Source organism: Parus major, chromosome 3, assembly GCF_001522545.3.
Source record: "Parus major isolate Abel chromosome 3, Parus_major1.1, whole genome shotgun sequence".
Taxonomy (NCBI): domain Eukaryota; kingdom Metazoa; phylum Chordata; class Aves; order Passeriformes; family Paridae; genus Parus; species Parus major.
Window position 1 is genome coordinate 64,508,928 of NC_031770.1, and position 23,882 is coordinate 64,532,809.

The following is a 23,882-nucleotide window of genomic DNA, read 5'->3' on the forward strand; positions in this document are numbered from 1 at the left end:
ACTAAAGCTATTAAAAAACTCCTTCAGATCCATTATAAGCCTTTTTAACAGTGTTCCTTGCTAAACTTAACTCATGTTAAGGTGGTGGAAAATTCCAGAAGTTTAGTCCAGCTAATAAAATTGCTTGTCAGCAGTGCTGATGTCAAGCATCTATCCCATATCACAGGTTTGAAAGCTTCCAGTTTAGTGGGTAGGGGGAGTTTAGACAAAAATAAGATGATTTTTGCAGATGTTCTAGAACCTAATAAAATACTCCACTGCTTAGACTGAAAGCATGTACAAGTGATGTTTTCTAACTGATATTTTGTTTGTGTGTTAATCCATTCCTCCCCCATTCTGGTAGAAAAGAGAAGCTGATGAGGATGTTTTAACCCTGTGTGTCTGTAGCATTCACTGATTTGGCTGGTAGGAGACACAACTGGAATAATCACTGCAATCCAGTTGTATACCAAAACAGATTCTACATATGTTCCTTCCTCATAGACCATGGCATAATTTGTAGGCCACACATAATTCTTTGCACACTTCCTAAATATTCTACCTTCTTTTCCGGTCATTTCTTGAAATAAGGTTTACTCAATTCCATAATGAATCTCCAAATTTACAATGAAATTATTGCATTTAACCTTTAGTATTTTTTTTCCAAGATGGTTCTGTCTACATCTCTGAGGAACTTCTAGTCTTTGTTTCCGTATGCAAAGGTGAAAACAGCATCCAATTCAAAGAATCATAATTTAAAAATCTTGTAGATTTTCAGTAGCTGAGCCTTGTTTAAGCTTTTGAATGCAACTACTGCCTTGCTAATTCACGACATTCATTTTTTTTTGCTTTCTCTTGTGGGTTGCAAATTATTGCTGAGCTTTGTAACTCAACACATTCATTGTAATCCCTTGTCTTCAAAAATATTCTTGTCTTGGGAAAAGCTGAGGTTTTCATTTATGCTGATTTTTTTCCTCCACAAGTAATTACGACACAGCCTCTTGGTCTTTGCTTTCATATTCACTGAGCATCATTTAGAAAAGTGTGCCGTCAGTAAGATCCATCTCTTTAGACAGGATGACTTCATTATGTTTTTTCTGTCTGTGCTTTTTCTTGTGATAAAGCAAAAGAAAGTAATTTGCTACAATATTTTTTCTCTCTGCAGTTTGCAGTCCATTTTCTGGTTCTTTGATATTGTGCGTCTTTATTGCTGTCATCCTTTTCCAGCCAATATTCACCATTAAAATCAATATGGTTTTGTTGAAGATTTATCATCCAAGAGTTAATTCCAATTTAACAGGAAGAGTTCCCCTAATATGTTTGAACTCTCATACTGGGTAGGAGTTAAAAGCTATTTACTTCCTTCAGATTGTAACAATTACACTTCACAATATACTCTTGTGGTTTACTTAAGAGATCTCTGAATGTTTCCCTAATAATTTCTTCACTAATTCCATAAATTTTACATTTTAACACTTGACGTATGCAGGAAGGTGTGACACTCAGAAAGATGTGATTCAGAAGTTACCCACAATAAAAAGGGGGTAGTGGTGGTGTTTGCTTTGGAGGGTTCTAAGATCAAGATGTGTTCACTTAGCATTTCTGTTTTGATAATTAGGCATTTCCAACAAAAATGCATTTTCCTAGGAAGCTTCAAATCAGTTCTGCTCTGTGCATTCTTTTAAAATGAGACCAAATGAAAAAATCCAAAGCTAAAAGCACTGAAAACAAGCTAAAATCTTGACATTTATGATGAGTTAGTGTCTGAAAAAATAATTTTAAATCGAAGCTTTTATCATAACTTCTGCAATACGAATGCCACATCATTTACACCCTTCTTGACGACTTCCAAGGAGTGAGCATCCATGTTTCACTATTCATGCTTTGCAACTAATGAATCTATTGCAAGATAGCACTGTCAAAAGAAGACATCCTTTAAAAAATGCAGTATTTTGAAAAAGCTGCCATATCTGTGCTGTGTTGTTAAAAATCTGTCAGGCTGTGCAACATCTTGGTGGGAGGCATTTAGTTTTCCAGCTTCTACTCTCTTCTGTCATTTTACTTCATAGCTTTTTTATTGTATGCCATCCTGCACCATCACAAAAAGGGTGAGTGGACGGGGCCCTTTCTGTCACAGGAATTTGTGTGACCAAAGACACACCTAACTCCTTTCCATCTCAAGGCAGCCCTTTAAATACAGACACTTAACTGTATTCTAGTTGACTATAATTTGGGGGTGAAAATTCAAATACCTAACCAATGAAATAAATAAATGAAAATAAATTTGGAAACAATGCTGCTTAGATGAAAGGCATGTAGACAGTACAGCTTCATGGGAGCAGAGGTATTGAGAGGGACTCTCACTGTAAGAAATTAAATGCTTTGGAAAGGGAAGCATGAAGATAGGTTTTTGCACATTATCAATGACATAAAGAACTAGCAACATGCCTTACCCTCATTATTATCACAGACTTAGAAGCATTCACAAGGATAAAAGCCCTGTGTGATTAAATTCCATTAAAATAGAAAGTTTATGGATCAAGCAGCTTGCATACCAAATTTTATCAGAAAAATACTTTTAAGTGTATGACTGAGAAAGTGATAGTGCAAAAAACAGTTTTTTAGCCTGCACTGCCTGCTTCACTAGAAATAATGATGCACCACTGACAGCACCACTGACAACACCACTGTCGAAGTTTAAAATAGGTAGGTGTTAATTCCCTAACAAGTGCAAGCAAAGATCTTACTGACTTCAGCTTGTACTTTCAGGGAAGTTTAAAAAAAAAAAGGTGAGAATATAAACTGAAGTATTTTCTCAGTTAGGTCAGAGAAGTCTCTCAGATGTTTATGGATGGCTGCCAAATAAGAATCAAAGTAATAAACAATCCTCCCCCAAACCAAACCATTTTTATTTAACTTCTGCCATCAAACCACAGACTTTGTATCCATCCTGCTCCAACAAAATCCAGGACTGCCTGAAGCATATAGAGTCAAGGTCAAAAATAAAGTTTCATCTGCATAGGCATGAAAACGTGTATTTTTTTAAAGATGATTCCTTGAGTGGCAGGCTTTCCTAATTTAGAAAAATGAACTGTAGCACACCAAAGACAGCAGAAAAAAATCACAGTCTTCAATACATATTTCTAGCAAGGGTCAAATTTTCACCACAGTGAAGACTATGTAAATCCCAAATTCACAGGCACTGCTTAGGATCTTTACTGGCAAAAAAAGAACCTGGAACCCCCTTTCCCCAACCTTCACCCTCTCTTCTCCATCCAGAAAAACCCCAGTCTTCATGGCTTATTCTTGATAATGAGAAGACTTTCATCTGCTTTCTTCCATTGGATGAATGCTGCTAGAATTAGCATTGAAAAGTAATTTTTAGAAACATCACTGAGTATCAGCAAATGAGGTTTCAACTAGCATAACTTCAGATTTCTGGTCCTGGAAGGATTTGAAAATCATGTTGATCTGTGTATCCAAGTCCTTTGTCACAGATACTCTCCGAGATTCTGAATCAAGATACTTGACTTCCCTGATTTATTATGAAATACATGTATTTTCTTCAATTGGGAATTGTTACTATAGCCAGAAATCCTGAATTTTTATAGCTGCATCTTGGATAAAGTCATGAATGAATTTGCCAAGGCTTAATATAATTGATTTGTGTTTGGCTTGCTAGGTAGTGATATAGTATAGTGTGACTCAACCTGCTAGTCCAGAACACAATCGGTATTCATGCTCTAGCTGCTGGAAAATATAAAATAAACTGCTTAGATTATTTAGTGAGAACCTAATTTGCTTAGAATGACTAAAGACAACCTAGGGCTTGCAAAGGAAAAGTAGTAAGTCTAAAAGTTCACATAACAAAATAGCTGAGGCTAAAATGTAAAAAAAAATACTCCTGATAAAAAATGCCCCTGTATTTATACAAAAGTTCTAACTCTGAGCACCTAGAGAGGTGGTCCTGAATTTTTTTAGCACCACAGATGTCCATGTATCCATAACAAAGAATGGCTAAAGACAGTCCTGTTACTTGTGCTAAAGAAGAAGGCAAAATAAGAACAGACAGCTAGAAAAGTTTTGAATATAAAAATTGTATAACACATATCAATATGGTGAGAATTAAAAAAAAATAAAAAATTGAAGATATGGTGGTGTATATTTAAATGCTGTGGCAGTGGTGGATATTCAGCTACCAAAGAGGGCAGACACATTTCTCCATCCACTGGAATATTTGAAATTATTGATTACAGAGGAATTAAAAAGACAGCTTTTATTTGCGGCATGCAAGAACTTTGAAGAATGATTACAAACCAGTAATCTATCTCCAGTTGAAAGCTATATATTTTTACATTTTAATACAATAAAATCTTGAACAATTAACATCTTGAATGACACATACATCACCAGAATTGTGTTGAGCTAACAGGCTGAATTTGCAGCTTCCATGGGCCTGGGAAGTGTTCAGTGTGCTAAGAAGCTGCCTGCATGTGGGGCAAGACTAGAGATGCAGCTGTTTATAAACTCACTCATGTCCCACATGCAATGGTGTTTCGAGGCTGTACTATATAAAAATGAAATGCTAATGAATCAAAACACTTCAAAGACAATCTTCTCTTCAGTTTGGTTTCAAAAGCTCTAAATCTCAGTTAAACTAATTTCCTGCATTTTCCACGGATTTTCACAGATCTACTGCTATAGGTGCAATAAACCTGTCTGGTGATAAAAGTAGCAGCACAGGGAAAAATCACAACTGTTTCTTGAAAGCCTCCTAAAATGATATTCTGCAAGAGACACTAAGCCACTCAGTTGATCCTACTTCAGCATAAACCCATTTACTTCCCAGTGAAGTGGGGCTGTGCCCATTGGCCAGTGCAGAAAAAAAGCAGGAGTTGCAGGACATGTGCAGCTGGGCAAGGAATGAAACAGCTCTTTAAAAGCTAAGAAACAAGCAACTGTACACCTTCTCCTAGAAGGGGAATTAATTCAGATCACTTCATGCCAACATATTAGACCTCATTATTGAGTGCAAGTCACACATTTCACAGTTCTGCTTCCTCAGATAAAATGACACCTGATAGCAAACCATAAAGAAAAGGAGGAGGTCATCTCACTGTGGATAAAAACATGGTAACTGAAGAAGAAACCAAATAACTAAGTGGGCTTTTAAATCTACATGATCTTTGCATATAGCTTCTCTTTTCAAATTCATCTGCAATGTGAGTTTGAAAGGTGTGAGACACTGACAGCTTGAGAAGTTGATGCTGCATTTCAGGTAAAGGTCCTTTCACAAAGCCCTGATAAAGGTCTTCTTATCAACACTTCAGCTGGGAAAAGCAAAGGAGAGACACGTGAGTTGTATGGATTGCAAGATGAGTATAAATTACAGAAGAAATGCAGTGATGAAAAATGCCAGTGCTTTCTATCTATGGGGTAACTGGCTTCCTAGAGAAATAGAGTAAAAAGAATTGCACCAGGTGCTGGAGGAATCAGGACCTCAAGCTGAAGGGGCTGTCTCAGGGAGGATGAAATCCAACCAGATGAGGTGCAGAGAAGGGCTTACTCTGATTAGTGAACTAAGGGCTGAGAGACAACATGATTCCTCTCTACTGATGTACCAATGGAGTAAAATGCCATGGAAATGGGCATTCTTGCTGCTAATGGATATTCTTGGTAAAAAGATGAATGGACCAAAACGAGGCACAAGTAAATTTATGCTGGAAATAAGGAGGCTTGTAACTGTTGGAGAAGTAATCTTCTGAAAGTCTTCCAAAGACAGCAGTGGAAGTAAAAAACTTGAACAGGTTTAAGTAACTGTCTGATAAGTGTTTATGAAAGCAACAGCATGATACATACAGCAACCACAGGAAAATGAGATTTTCAGTTTTCTAATAACTAGAGCAAGGGGAAGAGGAGACCATCAGTTACTTCAAGTGTGGAACTCAACCAGTTTATCACATGTTGAGATAGATGCTTTCAACAAGGAAACTTTTCAGTTCTAAGCCTTCTACTCTTGAGCACTTTTCCCATAAAGGTCTTGAAGGGAGACCAAGATGCCATTATGGATGGGAGCTGAAACATACTTACTGTAGAAAGATGGGGGTCAGTAAAGCCGAAAATTCTGCCTTCCTGGCTCTGCTAATGTATCCAACAATTAGACACAGGGAAGAAATTAAACCTTTAATGCACCTTTTGCCTTTCAGGTGTCAGAACTTTAAAGTTTGTGTTCAAAAAATTGTCTTTATTGTCAGGTTTGAGCAATGCTGAGCAAAGTGCTGTCCAACCTCTGCTGCCTTTTGAGCCTTTCCCTTTATCGGAGTTTGATTTTGCTAGTATACCAGCACCACTGTTTTCAGAATAACATTTGTCTTTCACTGAGCAATTTAGTGATTTTTCTTAGAAACAGTGAACTAACATGACTAAATATATTTGTCTGTGGGTATCAAATAATATTATTAACAGGAGATAGCAGTTTTCAGATAACACCTAAAGTTAAACACCTTAACACTTTGGATTTGAAGCGCGAGGCAGAAAGAAGGAGAAAGGATATCACCATGAGACAGAGCTGCAAAGCAGCAGGCAACCCCTACACTGTGTTTTCAGTCAAATTTTTGTTTCTATTCTTGCTTTCCTACTGCCTACAAAATTCTCAAAGCCACAAAACCAAAATAAAAGACAGCAGTGACAAAGTGTGTTGGACTCTGAAGACTTGAACTGTCACTGCCTCATTCAGATTCATTCAGGTACTATTACTATAACAAAATCTGATTTGAGTTGATTAGACCCTCAGAATTCAAAGTCTTTCTTTTGTCTAACACTTCTAATACAATTTAGCTAACAAGTAACCTCCCTCCTATGAATAAATGATAATAGAAAGCAACTGCTTCCAGCACTGCAATGTTATTTTCACAGGATGGACACTGTGGGGGGACTTGTGAATAATGAGGTGCCATTCCTCGTAACTGGAGGTCAAATGTAGTCCTGTACAACATAGTGTTTTGAATATTAGGGGACCTGGGAGGTCAAAGTTTAACTTCAACACAAATACACTGCACATTTTGGCATTTATAATAAGAGACAAGACACTGGTATGGCCAAGAGAAAGGTGTAATTTATGAACAATTTAGTTTTACATTCAGAATCAGTATGAGTGAAACAATCTTGTTCCCAGGCAAAAAAAAAATAAATATATGTGTGAATTTTGGAAGAGTCCTTCCCTTCATGCTGCCACCTTAGGTTTGTTCACAGCTGTTGAAAATAACCTTTGATAAGTAAGATGGAATTAATGATACAGTGGCTGATGAACAGGTACTCAAATCTTAAAACTTGTAGCAAAAAGACCAAATGAACTCTCTAAGAAAACATGAAATCATAAAATTTATTTTTTTTTTGTGTAGGAAGCCTGAAGTAAAAAAACCAATTTGCACTTATACTATTGTGTAAGTATTGTATTGTTCAGATCTAGCAAAGCTTGGAGGCTTCTTTTGTTTCCTCGTTCTGCACTGCCGTTTCTTCAGGCATACTGCTATTACCCAAATACATCTCTCATTTCCACATACCTTGTAGTGGAAGAGGAATAATCCACAGAAGAGGCTGTACAGGTCAGCCGTGAGCAGGGAGAGGTTGACAGCAGTAGCACTGGTTTTCTTTATGACCACTGGCATAAAGCTGTAGAGGCCAAACATACAGGCACTAAAGCCAACGTACAGCAAGCCTGCAGGAGAGAAACAAGAAGCAAAGTGACCTTTCAGCCTGCAGAAATTACTTTGTTGGGAGGAAGAAGGTTGTGCTTTTAGGAAAAGAAAGAATAATGCTTTTTCAAAGAGAAATTCAAGTTAATAGCATACACATATATGGAGAGTGAAAACCATACCAACACGGGTCTTGAGGTCCTTTGGGATCTCCATAACAACCAAGTTGTTTCACATTGGTGTCTTATACTACCAGTGACTACTCATGTCCAGCATAGATTTGGACATAATGACACATTTGAACATATCAAATCTAGTATCTGCAGGAGCTGAATGTCCTCAACACCAGGAGGGTTCAGCTGAGTTGGATGGAGCACACAGTATTTTTCCGGGAATGGACCCAAAATATGAATTAAGATTATTTGCAGAGCAGTTAATGAGCAAATGGATGAATGCATGAGGACAGCACTCAAGTGGCAGAGGTCCTAGCCCTATTTTGCCACCAAAACTGACAAATCACTTCACAGTTTGGCACCTCTGTTCCTCTACTCCTTTTCGTCTGCCTTCCTTAATAAAACTTCTGTGAGCTGAAACTCTTTCCTGCTACATGTTTACAGCATGCCTCACACAAATTAGGCTGTTAGACTCTAATAGAATAAAAATACATTACAGTAAAAATCTAAATTAATTAAAAAAACCTAAATAACTTACTGGGAAAAAATTCATTGCTTCAGTTATTACTTGATAAATCCCAAGACAAATTAATCAATATGAAGTTAAAAAACCGCAAACACTTTACTCATCTGCTATCATGCAAATGATATTTCTTAGGCTGCCGTATGCTACAGAATTCCCAGCTGATATGTGCATGAGCCTAAATTTAGACTCATGCCAGCTCTTCAGAACATGTTATTGACTAAAATTGTAGAAAATCTGATTGCCAAAGTCATGAAAGGGATTAGAAAAGATAACAAAAAAGGCCATATAATGGCCATATATGTGTATTTGGATGCATTTACTTAAAAATTCTTTAAAAAGCTATCTATCTAAAGGACAAAATTTGCTGTGACAGATTGAATCCTGTAGAAGCATATGAACTGAAGTGTACATTCAACTGAAACAAAGGCAGCAGACACAAACTATCAGTGTCAATACATGTTATGGTATGATAAGGAATTTGAATTTATATTCAGAATATGGCCAAAACCCGCTTTTACCCATAGGGAGTAAATATATAAGGTGAGCACTGTATACTGGTAACAGAATTAAATTTTAGGCAGTGCTTGAAAGCTGCTTTATTTAAACTCTGCAACTCTTTCATAGCAGGCAAATAATTGAGCCATATGGAGTGTAGTTTTGGTCAATGGGAAATTGTTTTGCATACAGAAGCATTAAGCCAGCTTTTCCTTCAGGCTTAAGAAGAACAGGTCAGGCACTAAAGCCATTCTGGATCAGAAGTCAGCATCATCCAAGTACAGTTTGCAAATCACCAGCTGGTCCACCAAGCCTCTGGTTGTCTGGATTTAACACAGCTTTGCTGGTTTATGCACTCAACTTACAGTATAATTTTATGGTACTGCCTTGGTGTTCACATTATTTGACAGCCAGCTTCACAGCCAGCTTTTCCAAAGGGCATTTCAGTTCCAGTGGAAAATTGCTTAAACTATAGCTGTCCTAGCAGAGGTGAATATAAAGTGGCATTTCATTTACAGCTAAAAAATACATGTAATATCCACCAGCTGGGTGGCATTTAGTGATGACAATAAACAAGTGAAATTAACATCATGTGATTTTCAGATATTGCTTCTCACAGGGCCAATTTTGAGACTGCAAATATGTTTTAAGTCAACAGCTTGAAGCCTCAGCCTCCTCAGGTAACCCTGGAGTGCAAATAGCAGCTTTGGGAATCGCCCCTAGTGCTGCAGTCCCAGCAGACTCCAGAGCCTCTCTGGGCAACCTGCTCTGCTGCCTGCCTGTCCTCCATGTGAAGAATATTTTCATTTTATCCAGTCTGAATTTGTCATTTGAGCTCCTGTCTGTTGCTTCTCACCCTCCTGCCATGCACCTCCGTGAAGACCTTGGCTCTGTCCTTTTGATGACCTCCTTGTAGGTAACTTCTTATCCACAGGCCGAACGAGCCCCAGTCCCTCAGTAATTCTCCATTTCTCTTTACACTTGGTGTCTTCACACAGATGGGCAGGATCTGTCCCTAGGGACCACTCTAAAATAGCCCAAGTATGACCAAGACCAACATGACTGGAGAACTTCTGGTCTTGTTCCTGAGTAAGCTGGTTGAATGTTGCATGGTGCAATGATGCACGAATGTTGCCTTTGTGCTTTTTCTCTAAAAGCAAATGTTTAATTGGCATGAAATGGAATCAGTTATGATCTTTCACACTGCCTTGGAATGAAGACTATTCAGAAATATTCAACCCCCAGTAACAAAGGGCACTTCCTTGGAGCTACAAACAGGCTTTTCTCTTAAATAAAACTGATGTGAGTTTATTTGTTACTATTTCATCTATTTCTATAAAACTTGTCATGGTCTCATGTGAAACCATTCAGTTAAAACTATAAAATCATCCTCCTTTCAGTCTAGTTGTCAGAATGTATTAATACTTAAACCTTCAAGGATTCAAACAGAGCTGCACTGATTCACACTAAGTGTGAAGATGATGATATGTATCAGGGCAATTTCCAAAATTAACACCAGGAGGGCCACAGCCTGTTTTAAACATGATAGACATAACAGATTGGCTTTAGATCTTTATATTCAAAAACCATTTGCATCAGTTAAAAGATAGCTCATTTGATCTTAAAAGCACAATTATGGCAGATGGCAACAGGCCACCTTGAGTTATTTATTAGGTTGCCTGCTGTGACTTTATCACCACCATTTGGAAGGCTGATGATTTAACTCTGCTGGACTGCAGGTTTGACTCTGTCACAGTGGATAACTACTCAGGACAAGGCTGTGAACTCCCTGACACAGATTTGACAATCACTTTTTGACAATCTTGTATCACTGCCAATGCAATGGAAACACCAGGTGCAGCGAAGCCTGGGAAGAACTACAGAACTGTCTCCATTTAATCCATGTTCAACTAAGCCACATTTCCAATTATTGCTCTAGCAAAACAAGTACATATCTATGATGCTTTTGCTAAGATGATCTCAGCCTTGTGAAGCATAAGGACTCTTCAGAATTAGTAATCAACTTTCAGGAACATTTTGGAAGTAAGACCTTATTTTAATAGCACATTTCACTGATACTGAGTTTGAACAGAAATCTAATGGAAGTATATATGACATTTACATGGATAGTAGATTAATTCACTATGACCACTGATAGTTCCATCAGTACCAGATTAATTATGTCCCTAAGCTCCTTCTCATGAAATATAAACAAACACTGATGCAATTATGCTAATTATCTCAGATTAAAGAAGGCCAATACACTTATAATATACAGTTGAGTGTGTTTCTCCATGGTTACTTTAAATTGATTTCTCACTTAGTTTTACAGCTCAACCATCAAGTTTCCAAGATTTTTAGGTGCAATTTTTTGTGAAAAATGTGCAGTATTTATCAAGGTTTAGGATTGAGAACTAAGTTTAAAGAAACCAGCTTCATTCCACAATTTGTATCCCCTCCCCTCAGGGATTCTCCACACAATCAGTTGTTTTTGCACACTTCTGAGTTGTCATTTTGATGTTCAGTCTGAAACTAGGTAAAGAGCTACTACTCTCAATGGATTTCCAAAGCTTGAACCCTCTGCAATAAATCAGCTCTATGCTACTGGTATTCCTTTATTTCTTCTATTGTCCTAAATAGTGAATGAGTGATTACAGGGACTCCCCTAAATATCGATTTGCTTTTAAAACAAATAGTTCATTGGACTAATTAGAAGGGACTCATAAACTCAGCTTCCAAACTGAAAACTCAGCTTCCAAACTGAAACGGGAAAATGCAATCCCCTGCTTGGCAGAACACCATAACAGCTTCATTGGGCACAATGCTCCCAAAACTTATCTAAAGGACACATCTGCTATATTCCACCAAGACCATTTGGAATGCAATTAAACACTTCCATACAGAAATGCTCCCCCTGGAAGTGAATTTATGAGGCTATAATATGCGCTGCGAGTACTTTTTTAGCTTATTTTGTTAGGTTCCATTTTCTTTCTTTGGCTTTCATTGAAGAGGTTTGGCTCTTAATGACTACTTCATTTATTGCCCCAGCGTTGCATTGAATCTTAGAAGTGGAACCCCATTATTGTTTTACTTCATGGCTGTCTTAATGATTCTCTTACAGCATTCATATGCTTAACCTAATCATGTAAGGAAGGCATAGAACAGCTATGGAGGACAGATCATTTAAGAACAGTTATGAGGTATGTAGCTCAACCTTTGGTACTAACCAGTGGAAAAGTCACAAATTGGCTCCTCTGAAACTCTGTGCCCTCCTCCCCAAACACCGGCTGTCTCCACACCTCCTTTATGTTCAATGAGGTAAAGTGTGTTCTTACCTATTTGCCAATCCCAGGGGACTTTCAACAGCTCTTTGTGTTCCATGATTGCACTAGAAGAGAAGAGAAGGTAAAATTTCATGGAAGAGAACAGAAGTTAAATTTCTTCCACTCATTCAATTCAAATGCTGGACAGAACAACATAAATAACCTCGTAACAAAAAATCTCTGTAGGAACCAAATGCAATCAGGAGTTTGTTAATCTACTCTGGCATTATCCCTGTGCCTGTGTATTTGAAAGATCTTCAGGGCAGTAATCAGATGTGATAGCATGCAATTTCCCCTGGTTTATTTACAGCTCTATATAAACCTGCTCTACATGCCCATTCCCCTAAATGTTCAATCCTCTTGCACTTTTCTGAGTTAATATTCTGAAAGCTTTTGAAAGTTAATTATTAATAATGTATCTATCTGAGTTATTCACACTTCAGACTAGCACTGCAGTGTAAAATAAATAGATATCACAGGCTGGTTTGGGAAGCATACTGTGATTTGTTACACACTGAGAGAAACCAAATAGTCACAGCAGTGAAAGTCAGGATAATAAGCAAAGGATGGGCAAACCTGCAAAAATCCACTCTAAGTATCTTGTAAATCTTGCACTATGCATTAACATCAAAGTCACAGATCCATAAAATTCTAAGGTGGCAACAAGTCAGCTCGTCCCAATCCAGGCAAATATTATCTTGGAGATAAGATATCTCCCAAGCTAGGTCTTTGCTGCTACCTTCGAAAGCAGGTAACTGCTTTCCCTATCTGTGTGATTTCCAGATAAATCCTGCTGAGCAGAACTCTACATGCTGGTCTGGACACCATTTTAAAAAAGTATAGAACACAGAATTGTACAGATTGAAAAACAAAGTACCTAGTAGAAAAGGCGGTATGTGGAAGACCAAGACTAACAGTAAAACTACAAGAGCTCAGCACCTTCCAGATAAATTTAGTCTAAAGAGTTGCATCCTGGAAATTCTAATTTGCTAGCTACTGATGTGAGGCAAATCTAATACTGTGTACAGAATAATAATAGTATATTCTCTGCCAAATAACTAAATTACAGGTGTCCTTGCATTCATAAGGTAGATATCTCTTTTATCAGTAATTCCTGAAGAATATAATGAAAACAAACTACTGTGTCTCTTGGTCTGGAAAAAAAAATTCACATAACTTAAACATAATAACATTGTATTCATATTACTGCTTAGCCAATATAAAATATGTATAAACCAATATGTTACGGCTTGTGATTCCTTATGGTCTGTGAAACAAAGAGGGGTGAGAGAAATTTTGCCAGAAATGGCCATTTAGTTATGCCAGAGGCACTGAAGAATTGGAATCACGATGATTTTGAAAGGTTGTGGAGTTGGAGGAGGTCCTTGATGACTGAAAAGAGACAAATGCAACATTCAGTTTAACACAGAACAAAAAGTATAGTCTGGCCAGCCTTATGCTAAGCTTTGGGAAGATTATGGAACAAATCTACCCAGAAGCCATTTGCAGGAAGGGAAGAAGATGATGGGAACAGCCAGAACAGGGCTCTCAAGCAAACCTGCCCCTACTAGCTGCCTTCTATGATGAGGTGACTGGATCAGTAAATAGAGGAGAGAGAATGGATGAGAGGATGTGGTGTAACCCACTGTTACTTCAGCAAGGTTTCCAACATGATTTCCTTAAAGATCTTTTGTGACTCAAGAGGTATGGACTAGATGGGTAGACTACAATGTTGTCTAAAGAAAAGGGTGGGCAGAAATCTCATGAAGTTCAAGAAGAACTCCTGAAGCTGGGGTGGAGTGGCACTGAAACAGTACAGGCCGGGAGGTGACTGGATAAAAAGCTGTTTTCCAGCAATAAACCTTAGAGTGATGGTGGACATCAACCTGAACACAAGTCAGCAATGTGTCCCTGGAGCAAAGGAGGGCAACAGCATCCTGAGCTGTATTAGTAAGTCTGGCCAGAAAGCTGAAGGATGTGATTTGTGAGACAGCAACTAGAGTACTGTATCAAATGGTGGGCTGTCTAGAACAAGACAGACAATAACAAATTGAAGGGAGTACAGTGGATCTCCATCACAATGGTCAGGTAGATTGAGGACAGGATGTAAAAGGAGATGCTGAAACAGCAGGGTTTTCTTAGTGTGAAGAAGAGAAGGCTAAGCTGGGGGAAAGGAGGACACAACAATAAATTTTCCATCTTAACTATGAGATGGGTAGTTACAGACATGACAGTCATAATTTTCTTGGAGCTGTACAACAAAAGGATGAATGACAATGGACACAAGTTGCAATGTGGAAAACTGATCAAATATCAAGGGAAAAAATGTCAAACACAACAAAAGGTTAACCAGCATGAGTGGCAGTTCCATTCTTGGAGATACACAGAAATCAACTGAACAAGTTCCTAAGCAACCTGCTGTAACTTTGAAGCTAGCTTTGAGTAGGAGCTTGAACTAGATGACCTTCAGGGGGCCATTAGAAAATAGGCCATGTTATGATTATGTGATTCCATCAGATAACCTTATCTCCATTTGCTGGGTAATTGTGACATCCCCAGCTTTTGTAAACTAATCTGTTATTCTTCCTCCCTACTTTAATTATATTCAACATACTAACATACTTCTCTTTTCACTATGTCTGGGTAATCAGCCAACTCATTAACTCACTGTTTCCCCTGACACCTTAGCTCTTCCTCCTTTGTTGCACAACAGGCATTATGTGTGTTTATTTTATGTCACAGTCTAAGACTCCCTCAGTTTAGAGGATCTAAAGGTTCTATATTCCACCAAAGTGGCCAGTAGTTTTTCAAAGAAAGAACCTGCAAATTTAACATGAGGAACTGGCTTCTCTTTGAAGTGTTATATTTAGTTAGATTAGATCTCTGTGAACACATAACTGTGACTTCTGCTATTCATTACAGGTAAAGGTAAGAAAAAGGCACAGGTATGAAGTAAGTGTGGTTGGGTCTCCAGAAGGTGCCCAAAAAGCACCTTCAGCAGAAATCTGCAGAGGCTGTGGAGAAAAACCTGTTGGAATGAACTTTTGGGCCAAAGGTTGAATAGAAAAACCTTATGGCCTTCAGCAAAGAAACGGTTTCTTATTGTTTCCCTCCAGCTGTGTCTTTATACAAAGATGCCTTATCCCAAAACCAGATTCTCATCAGCAGAACAGCTCACAGACCCTGAATTGTGACTAACTGCTTGGGTCAAGAGGGATTAATGGCACTACAACTGAACTTTGGAATACGAGACATTTACATGACAGTTTACACACACAGAGCAAGACAAGGGCACTTGTACTATCTACTTCCTCACAAACATAAAAAAATGTTTTACCCCAAGATACCAGGCACATTTACATGCTCTTAAATTCCATATTTTTTAAAAGGGAACTTACTGTATGGCAGCTAGTTAATATAAATAATTTTAAAACACTTGTCCAGATCCCAAATAAATATATTACGCTTTCTAGCTAAAAAAAAAACAAACTACTGAAGTAGAAATTGATGGACTGTGATTTTTTGATCAGTCTCCATTCTTAGAAGCAGAGTAGATTAGATCTGTAGAGAAGCAATTTGTTTTGGACAATAATCAAAAGTCATTCTGTGTTACAAGCACCAGTGGCAGACCTGCACAAAAAGCAACAATCTTGCAGAACTACTTTTACATCAGTCACTGTACTGCAACATCGGAAGCCACCTTCCTACTATTAGGCTTGAAGCTGAAATGCTCATTAGACACATGTGGATATAGACCAGACTGTAGACCCTGAAATCCATGCAACAATCTCCTATGTGCTAAATATTTTTTAAGTGAAAAGGCCATTTTCTTAAAGGCTTTTTCATTATTTCTGCCATATGATAATGTAGATACACAGAACAAGTGAACCCATAAAATACCTTCTGATTGGATGTGTTTTCTACCTCTTTAGAAATCAAAGCGACTTTTTAAAAGTATGAAACAGAACCAGAAGAAGCTGTAGATTGTACAAGTATCCACTTGTCTTCCAGCAGCAAGATGGTGGGACATGTCTTCTCCCTCTTCATGTGACTACTCAAGGACACTGGCCCTTGAATTACAGTACTTGGGTAAAAATTTGTGTAATTATTCAAATCTCCAATATGAAATATGAAAACCAATGCAAATTCCAAGATTAGAGGACACCTGCTCTCCACAGGAAAGGGCTAATTTTGACAAAGTGGTTAGTGCATATCAATAGAGGCCACAGCTGCATTTACTTGAGCCTTAGTGGGCTCAAACCTGCCCACTTACAGCTGAATTCCACTGAAGAAGGAGCCAAAGAGTCCGATCATGCCCAGGAATTCCACTCGACTCAGATTTCGGACGATGTACTCCTCACAGACATTCGAGATGCCGTATAGTGTTGCTCCACCAAGTACTAAGAGGTCCCCTATCAGTTTGCTTTCACCTAGGGATAAATAGAAGAAAAATCAGAATGCCTCAAAGAACCATCTCTTGTCCAAATCCATTGCATGTTCTGCCCTACAGATTTCATTTCACAGTCACTACTCAGCCCTTATCTGGATTAATAAAATGAATGCAAGTGTTCTGTCATTTTAACAGTTTTTATTCAATACACCAGCCAAGTCTAGCAGAGACAAAGGGAGAGAATATTATTTGCTGTAGAAATGAGAAGCCAAAAAAATTCTGAAAAACTTGTAGAAAAAGTATAGAATCCAAGTGACACTCTTCAGAGACTTATCCTTTTTCCTTTATTATTACTACCTTTTTTTTTTTTTCTTTGCAGGGAGGATGTGACTCAGCTCTGTAGAGCAGTATGCATCTCATCTTGAAATTTAACCAGTCTAAAACATGTTCAGTACTTAGATCTGAGGACAAGTAAAAAATTCTGTGTACCTGTGAAATGAGTGAAGAAATCATTACAACCTAATACTGACCTCATTCTCACATGGAGCTGTTTGACAAGAAAGGGAGAAGGAAGGATGGGGTGTAGACAGGGTGATGATAATGACAGATTTTTAAACGAGGTTCAATTAACATAGCAGTACCTAATGCATGCAAAGAACAAGATGTATTTTCAATACCTGCAGGTATACAGAATTACTAAAACATTTTGTTATCAAAGACTGCTTGAAATCTTTTTAAGTCTTGGAAGATTTTATTATTGGGTGTTAGGGAGAGCTGAAGTGACATTTGATCAAGATCAAGTTCCAGCTTGAAAACTGAGTCCCTAGCTTTGCAAACTGGTGCATGCAATTCCCTCTGCACATATGGCTTGTTAAATTATTTCTACAAGAGCTACAGCTTCACAAAGCTGTCAGATATTGCTGCAGAACCATATTCTGAAAGGCTGGATATAATGGATTTTACTTTGAAAAGTTTCAGCAAAAATGCTGAAGTACTGAAATGTATTTTTTTTAAAAAGAAACCTCGTTTTCTTAAAATACCGTGGTTTATTTTTTATGTCCCTGACTTTTAAAGTTTTACTTCAATTGATTTGTAAAATATACACTGCAGTAAATAAAAAATGGAAACCAAATATTCTGATTGGTTCAAAATTATCTTTTCAACGTTTTCCTTTCAGGAGTTCTTTTAAGCCTTCAGTAATCATTCCAAACTGTAGTGCTGAAATTTCTACGGGGAAGAAATTTATGATAATAAAAACAGTCATAAGAGGACAGCCAAAGGGTTCATTAATCCCATCTCCAACACTGGCTATAAGCACCAGAAAAAGTATATTTTGTTTAAGGACAATAGGAATGGAGTGAAGTGTAAAATATTCCCAGTAATACTCTCTTAGATTCCAGCATTTTTCATCTCAGAGGAAATCTTGCTTCTGTGTATTTAGCAAACACTACTAGATTTTTTTTTGACATACTCATCCAGCCTTTCACTGAATTTCTGTTTCCAATGTTCCTTGACTGGCAATATGCTTATATTTATCTTTTTATGATTTGGTTGTTTTGTTGGTTTTATTTGGTTTTTTGGTTTTGTTTTTTTTCTTATTTTAGTCTTCTCTTGCAATCAGTAATGGAAGATGTTCTTAATTTAAAATAACCATCAGCGCTTCACAAAATTTCTTCATACCCCTGATGCATTCATATTTCACAGTGGCTCCATTGATTCTTCACTGAGCTCACTTATTTGGTATTTATTGCAGCTAACCACTGACACTTCAAGGAAATATTTCTGAAAAGGCTTTTGACCTTACAGCTTCTGCTCGGACAGAAATATCATCCTTTTACATCTATGAAACAAAAGCAGCTCAGAGGCTGAGCATTTTCACACAGATGGGATGGCCTCAAGCATCACACCCTGATAGCTCTTCCCAAAGAGCTCTCATGCTGAGTGTGAGCCACAGCCTTCAGGGCTTTCCCAGAAGAGGGAGCCAAGATCTGTTCAGAGCACCAGACTGACACTGGAACCTCCTCAGGTACTCAGCAGCACAGGGTGGCTGAGGAGAGCATAAACAAATAGGGAAGTACAGAGGGACTTTTATCAGCCAGTTCTCTGTAGATTAGGCATTTTCTGAGATAGAAGTTGCATTAGACCGTGAAATTTAATAAAGCTTGAGGGATTCTTCATCAATTTGTAAAATCTGTATATTTTTTGCCTACTATTATGAAGTACTTCATGCTTTTAACTTTCACGTGGGATGCCTCAAAGTCATATTAGTCATCCATAATTTTCTGAGAAGTATTTTAAATCACTCTGTATTGACCCTTTCTGTATCACTGAAGACTACATATACCTTTACAGGATCTGTCACTTTCTTGCCTTTTCTGAGAGCTAGAATGTCCCAGTCTGGCTAGTCTCTTCATATGAACCCATTTTATGCCCTAAAGCTTTCTCACCTTTCTCCATAGCTTATACAGGCTTGTTTTCTGATGACTTCCTTTTGAGATGCAGAGCCTAGAGTAATACATGGCACCCAAAGAGTTAGTGCATTAAAACTTGACATACTGGTGTAAAAATGTTGTAAAACATGTTTTTGCTTTCTTTCTTAGCAATTACTATTCTGGTTGTAAATGCCTTATCTTTGCTTCCTCGAGAGGCTGAGACTTTGAAACTTTCCCCCAAGACTGACATATCTCTATAGACTTATTTTCATGGATGTAATATCCACATACATCTACTGGTTTCATTGCTAAGGAAACTAACTAGAGGCATTCTAAAGACTTTTAGGATAATAAAGTTGCATTTGACCAATTTAACGGTGTAGGTCATTCTTCACAAGACACATAAGGCATAGCCTGGCAAAACAAGCTTTACATTAATGATTGTTGCCATATTTAATATTCTGTGGAGAAGTCATACGGTCCAGAGCGGAGTTAGTGTTTTGGGAACTAGTTACAGCATTCTAGTGTAACACAAATCTTTTAAATGTGAATTGTGTTCTGGCATGATTTCTTTTCACACTCCCAACAGGCCTTTTTGTCACATTTTTGTCCAAGCCCCTGCCATTAAGAGGTATTTCTCTTTGCTTTTGATTGTAGTTACTGATACACATGATACCTAAAATCACTCTCAGTGTGTCCCATTTTAAACTGAAGACTGATACATGTATTAGCAGGATTGATATGACTGGCTTTCAGAGACTGTTGTAAGTTAAAGCTATGAAGTGCTTTGAAAAACCTGGATGAAACACTTAGACCTATGTGGCTTAGGCTCCTGTGCAGGGCAGGAGCAGAAGTATGAAAGTAACTCATGGATATTAGTTCAGAATAATGTTATTTTCAGGTATACTCGGCAAGTAAGATGATAGAGCTCTAAATACTCAATAGTAACTGTTTTCCCATTGAGTAATGTGTAAAATATCAGTAAGTATACAATTGAGAATGAAAAGTACGCATGCACATTATACTCAATTCCTGCAGATAGTTTGGAAAATACCTATTAATCTCTCAGTGATACATTTTAAATTCATGTTCCCTTACTGTAAGAGTTGGCAGGCTAAATTGCCCTATCTGTGGGTACCTAGCAGAGCCTTATGGCTCTTCTAACACAGTGAGCAACGTGATCAACAGGGGCACACAGGTATCAATAGTTCTTGTACCCTAAAATATAAGATAAACAGACATTTACTGAGGATTAACAAAGTATCATTGCCTTTGGTGTCTTCCTTACTTTAGTTTATCTAGTCCTAGGAAACATCCTACAAATGGTGTACAACCCCTTAATGAAGAGTTTCAATAATTTTGTTCTTTTTTTCCTGCCACTAATTCTTTTTATTTGTAGATTTTAATGTGTAGTTTTAGCCTTTCAAAGAAAGTAAACTAGATGATCTATTTTACTCTGTTAAAGACAGCATCATTAATAACATCATTATACCACTAAAACACATAAAAAAGCTGCATAGTGGTAATCATGGACACAGTTTTTCATGTGTAGGTCCAAATTAAAATGCAATAATGCACGTTAACAGGTTTTTCTGGACAAATTTACTTAACAGCTATACCCATGCTTTAATAACATGGCAAATAACATCTAATTACTGCAGTTGGATGGCAAAGTGTTGGTGTTCCTCAATTTGTTCCTTGTCCACTTCCACTGCCCCACATGCCCGTGCTGATCCACAGCTCACCCGTTCAAGCATGTCACTCTCTAGACTGCTGGGACACAGGATGTTTCTTCTGGAATCCTGGTTTGAAAGCTCAATCCCTCTGAAATCAGCCATTCCCAATACAGCTCTGGCAGCTGATTACATAGTACAGAGTACATTATTTATTTTTTAGCTGGGGTAAGGCTACTTCTGGAGGAGACCAATAACTAAATGCCTCCTTTCAGGATTAAGGACAGAGATAAAAGGATGCAGTGAGATATGGTGAGCAATGTCACAATCTCCATTGTTTTATTTAGTAGCATTCTGGCAAAAGCAGTTTTTACAGCACTTGCATTTGTATTCAGAAAGCTGAGTCAAGAATTTTAAATCCCAGTGTATTATGCTCTGCTCACAATTCAGTGCTTTTAATTAAGAATGAAAACTGTGCCTAATTGACAATCTTTGAAAAGAATTTCCAGCCTTCCCACATCATTTGGCTTGGCAGTAGAGAAATCAATGTGACAGGGTAAGTAGATCGAAGAAATCTAACTCTGTCTAGTCTGCATTGATAGATACACACACATTATTCATATGATGCCACACATAAAAAAAGAACTTTTTACACACAAGGAGGCTCTTTTCAAAAACATTACAGTCAAGTCCCAAAGCTTTAGTACAAGATTGCGTGCAAAACCCTACTTGTGTATAGGTATATAGGTTTGGTGTCCTTCAGCACCAAGTGACCCCACTTCTGTAGAAAAACAAAGTTGAGAAGCAAGAGCTCACAGTGCTCAGGATGGGAGAGGTGCTTACGACTCAGAAATGTAGCCAAGTTGGAAAGGAAGCTTTTGAGGTTTGCAGTCCAGCAGCTAAGCCAAAAGAGAACGAAACTACAAATATTTAGCTTGTCCCTGCAGGCTTGCAGAGGGCGACCTGTGTTGCAAGACACAGGGCCCAAGAAGCCTCTTTGCAGCACTGCTGACTTGCAAGTGTTGTCCTTCTGAAAGAGAGACAACTCTGAATGGTGCAGTGCTCTAGATCCATGAAGGTACAGAGTTTCTTGCCAAATTTCCCCCCTTTCTTGGCCCCAGTGAGACCCACACTGGTCAATGGCTTCTCTGAACAGAACTTGGCCATACAACCCATTCATTCTTACTTACCTGCTCCTTGCTGCCTCCCAACGAGGACATCTGCTCCTGCCATGCAGCCCATGCCCAGAATGCAGACCACAATCCCAATGAAATGTACTGCCTTGTATCGTACCAGTAAGAAGAACCAGGAGAGGAGTATCACCACTGGGATGACAAAACAGTCTAGGAGCTGTCAAAAAAGAGAAGAAAAATCAAGAACACATCAACCTGCAAACACTTTGCCTTAAAGTACTAGGATAGATTCCAGCAGAAGGAAACAGGGTTATTTAGCTTGTTATAGCACTTTCTACCAAGAGAAAGTATACTCAAGTGGCTCTTCATACATCAGACACAAGACTGTCCATGACAATTCCACAAATTCAGGAGAGCTGTTGTGCTACGATAACACTCACAGGCACTGCTCTTGGACTCAGGTGCGTATTTCAAAGCCATGGGAAGAAAACCTGGGCCAAAAGAGAGTTACACCACTCCATCTGGTTGTCACTTTGGCAATTAATAGACAAGGACTGAAGATAGTTTTCCTACAGTCTAGACATATGCTTTAATTCAGTCATTTCAGGTTGAGATATTAAGAATGTTCATAACACAAAAGTTGGCCAGATTTATGAAATCTGTCTATATAAATCAGGGGTTTTCTGCATGTAGAATGCTTATGAAAAATCTGGCCCCTGTGGTGACTATCTATGAAAATAGAGTCCCATATGCCCTTGAAAGAAAAAAATCCCAAAAACTCCATCTTGTGTGCAGTGCAAGAAACTCAGTCTTGTCACTATACCCTTGGAAAGAGCTTTCTCAGAGAAATGTTAGAAAACACAATTTTTTATTGATTGTTTTTTTGTAGAGACATCAAACAATAGGCCCAGAGAAGATGTGATAAAAAAAGAAATGCACCAAATGTTTGTGAGAGGACCTTCAGATTTTCAAATTAAAATTTATTTTAGAAACTAAAATAACTGCATGGCACCAGGAAACAAAAATCCTGGGTAAGAAACACCCAAAGAAACTTGACTTTAATCCCACTTCCTAAAAGGATACAGGTAATGAAGAGTTGCAATTCTGTGGACTAATGATGGGATTTAACAAATCTCCTAACTAAACTACTGTTCAATGTATATTGATACAGCATGCACCAAAGCTATATGACATGCATCTTCTTCCTAATGAAAATGTCTGGAACAACCAAAGGAGAACCATGAACTGCATCGATTCACAGTTCTGGAAAACATTCTAAATATCGTTACCTTTATTTTAGATGATATTTGATTTTTTCACCCCTTGAATCCATCTCATGTTACTTACTTTCTCAGTGTGATTTAGCACTAAGGACACTGTTATCAAATAAAGATCAAACCCCTTTCAACTTTGTACATCCATGTGTTATTTGAAGAAAGATTTTTTGATTACTCCAAGTATTTTACTGCTTAGAAAACAGTTTTTTGCATGTGAGATACATACATAGTAAACATTATATATTATTGGCATCAATAAAAATACAAAAAACAATTTTTGGTCTGAGAATAATTTCCCTGAAACTTCCTTTGTAAAAGAGGAGTGTGCAGTGAAAACCCATCCATTTAAAAGATTTTTCAGACAGTGAGAGGCAAAAGGCTTCAGAGGAAAACCAGTTTATCAGTGGGACCATGCTTTTCTTGGCAGGCTTAAACAGTCCCAAAGAGCTGCAGAACAGATGAGGGAAATCACAAATGGAAACGGTCGATGCTAAAAGCAGGTTCTGCATTCAAAGTGACAGCTAATCATCTAGAAGTCATGGTCAGGCCTCTTTAGAGTGAAAATCTTCTGCAGCAGCCCTCAAAACACCATCCTTCACAGACAGAACACAGGAAAGGAAAGAACAGGAACAAACTTCTTGGCCTGCACAGGGCCTCTGCTCTGCCCCTGCAGAGCCTGTAGCACACCCAGCTCACACGCGGCAGCTGGGCTAGGCAAAGACACGCACATGTAACACAGCACGTCCATGGGAACAACCCCAGGAGCCAGCCAGCAGCTCTGGGAGCT

At 38.1% G+C, this 23,882-nt stretch overlaps 1 protein-coding gene across 1 annotated transcript in view; it reads right to left on the reverse strand.

The window, feature by feature from the left end:
* Positions 1–23,882, reverse strand: part of SLC35F1 (solute carrier family 35 member F1) — a 226,503-nt gene that overhangs the window by 14,147 nt on the left and 188,474 nt on the right. Inside the window, exons 4-7 of the mRNA XM_015622485.3 lie at positions 21,876–22,035; positions 16,464–16,620; positions 12,203–12,255; positions 7,542–7,696 (exon numbers count right to left, since the gene is read on the reverse strand). Of these exons, the coding sequence (XP_015477971.1) occupies positions 7,542–7,696; positions 12,203–12,255; positions 16,464–16,620; positions 21,876–22,035 (525 nt within the window). The remainder of the gene's footprint in view (positions 1–7,541; positions 7,697–12,202; positions 12,256–16,463; positions 16,621–21,875; positions 22,036–23,882) is intronic.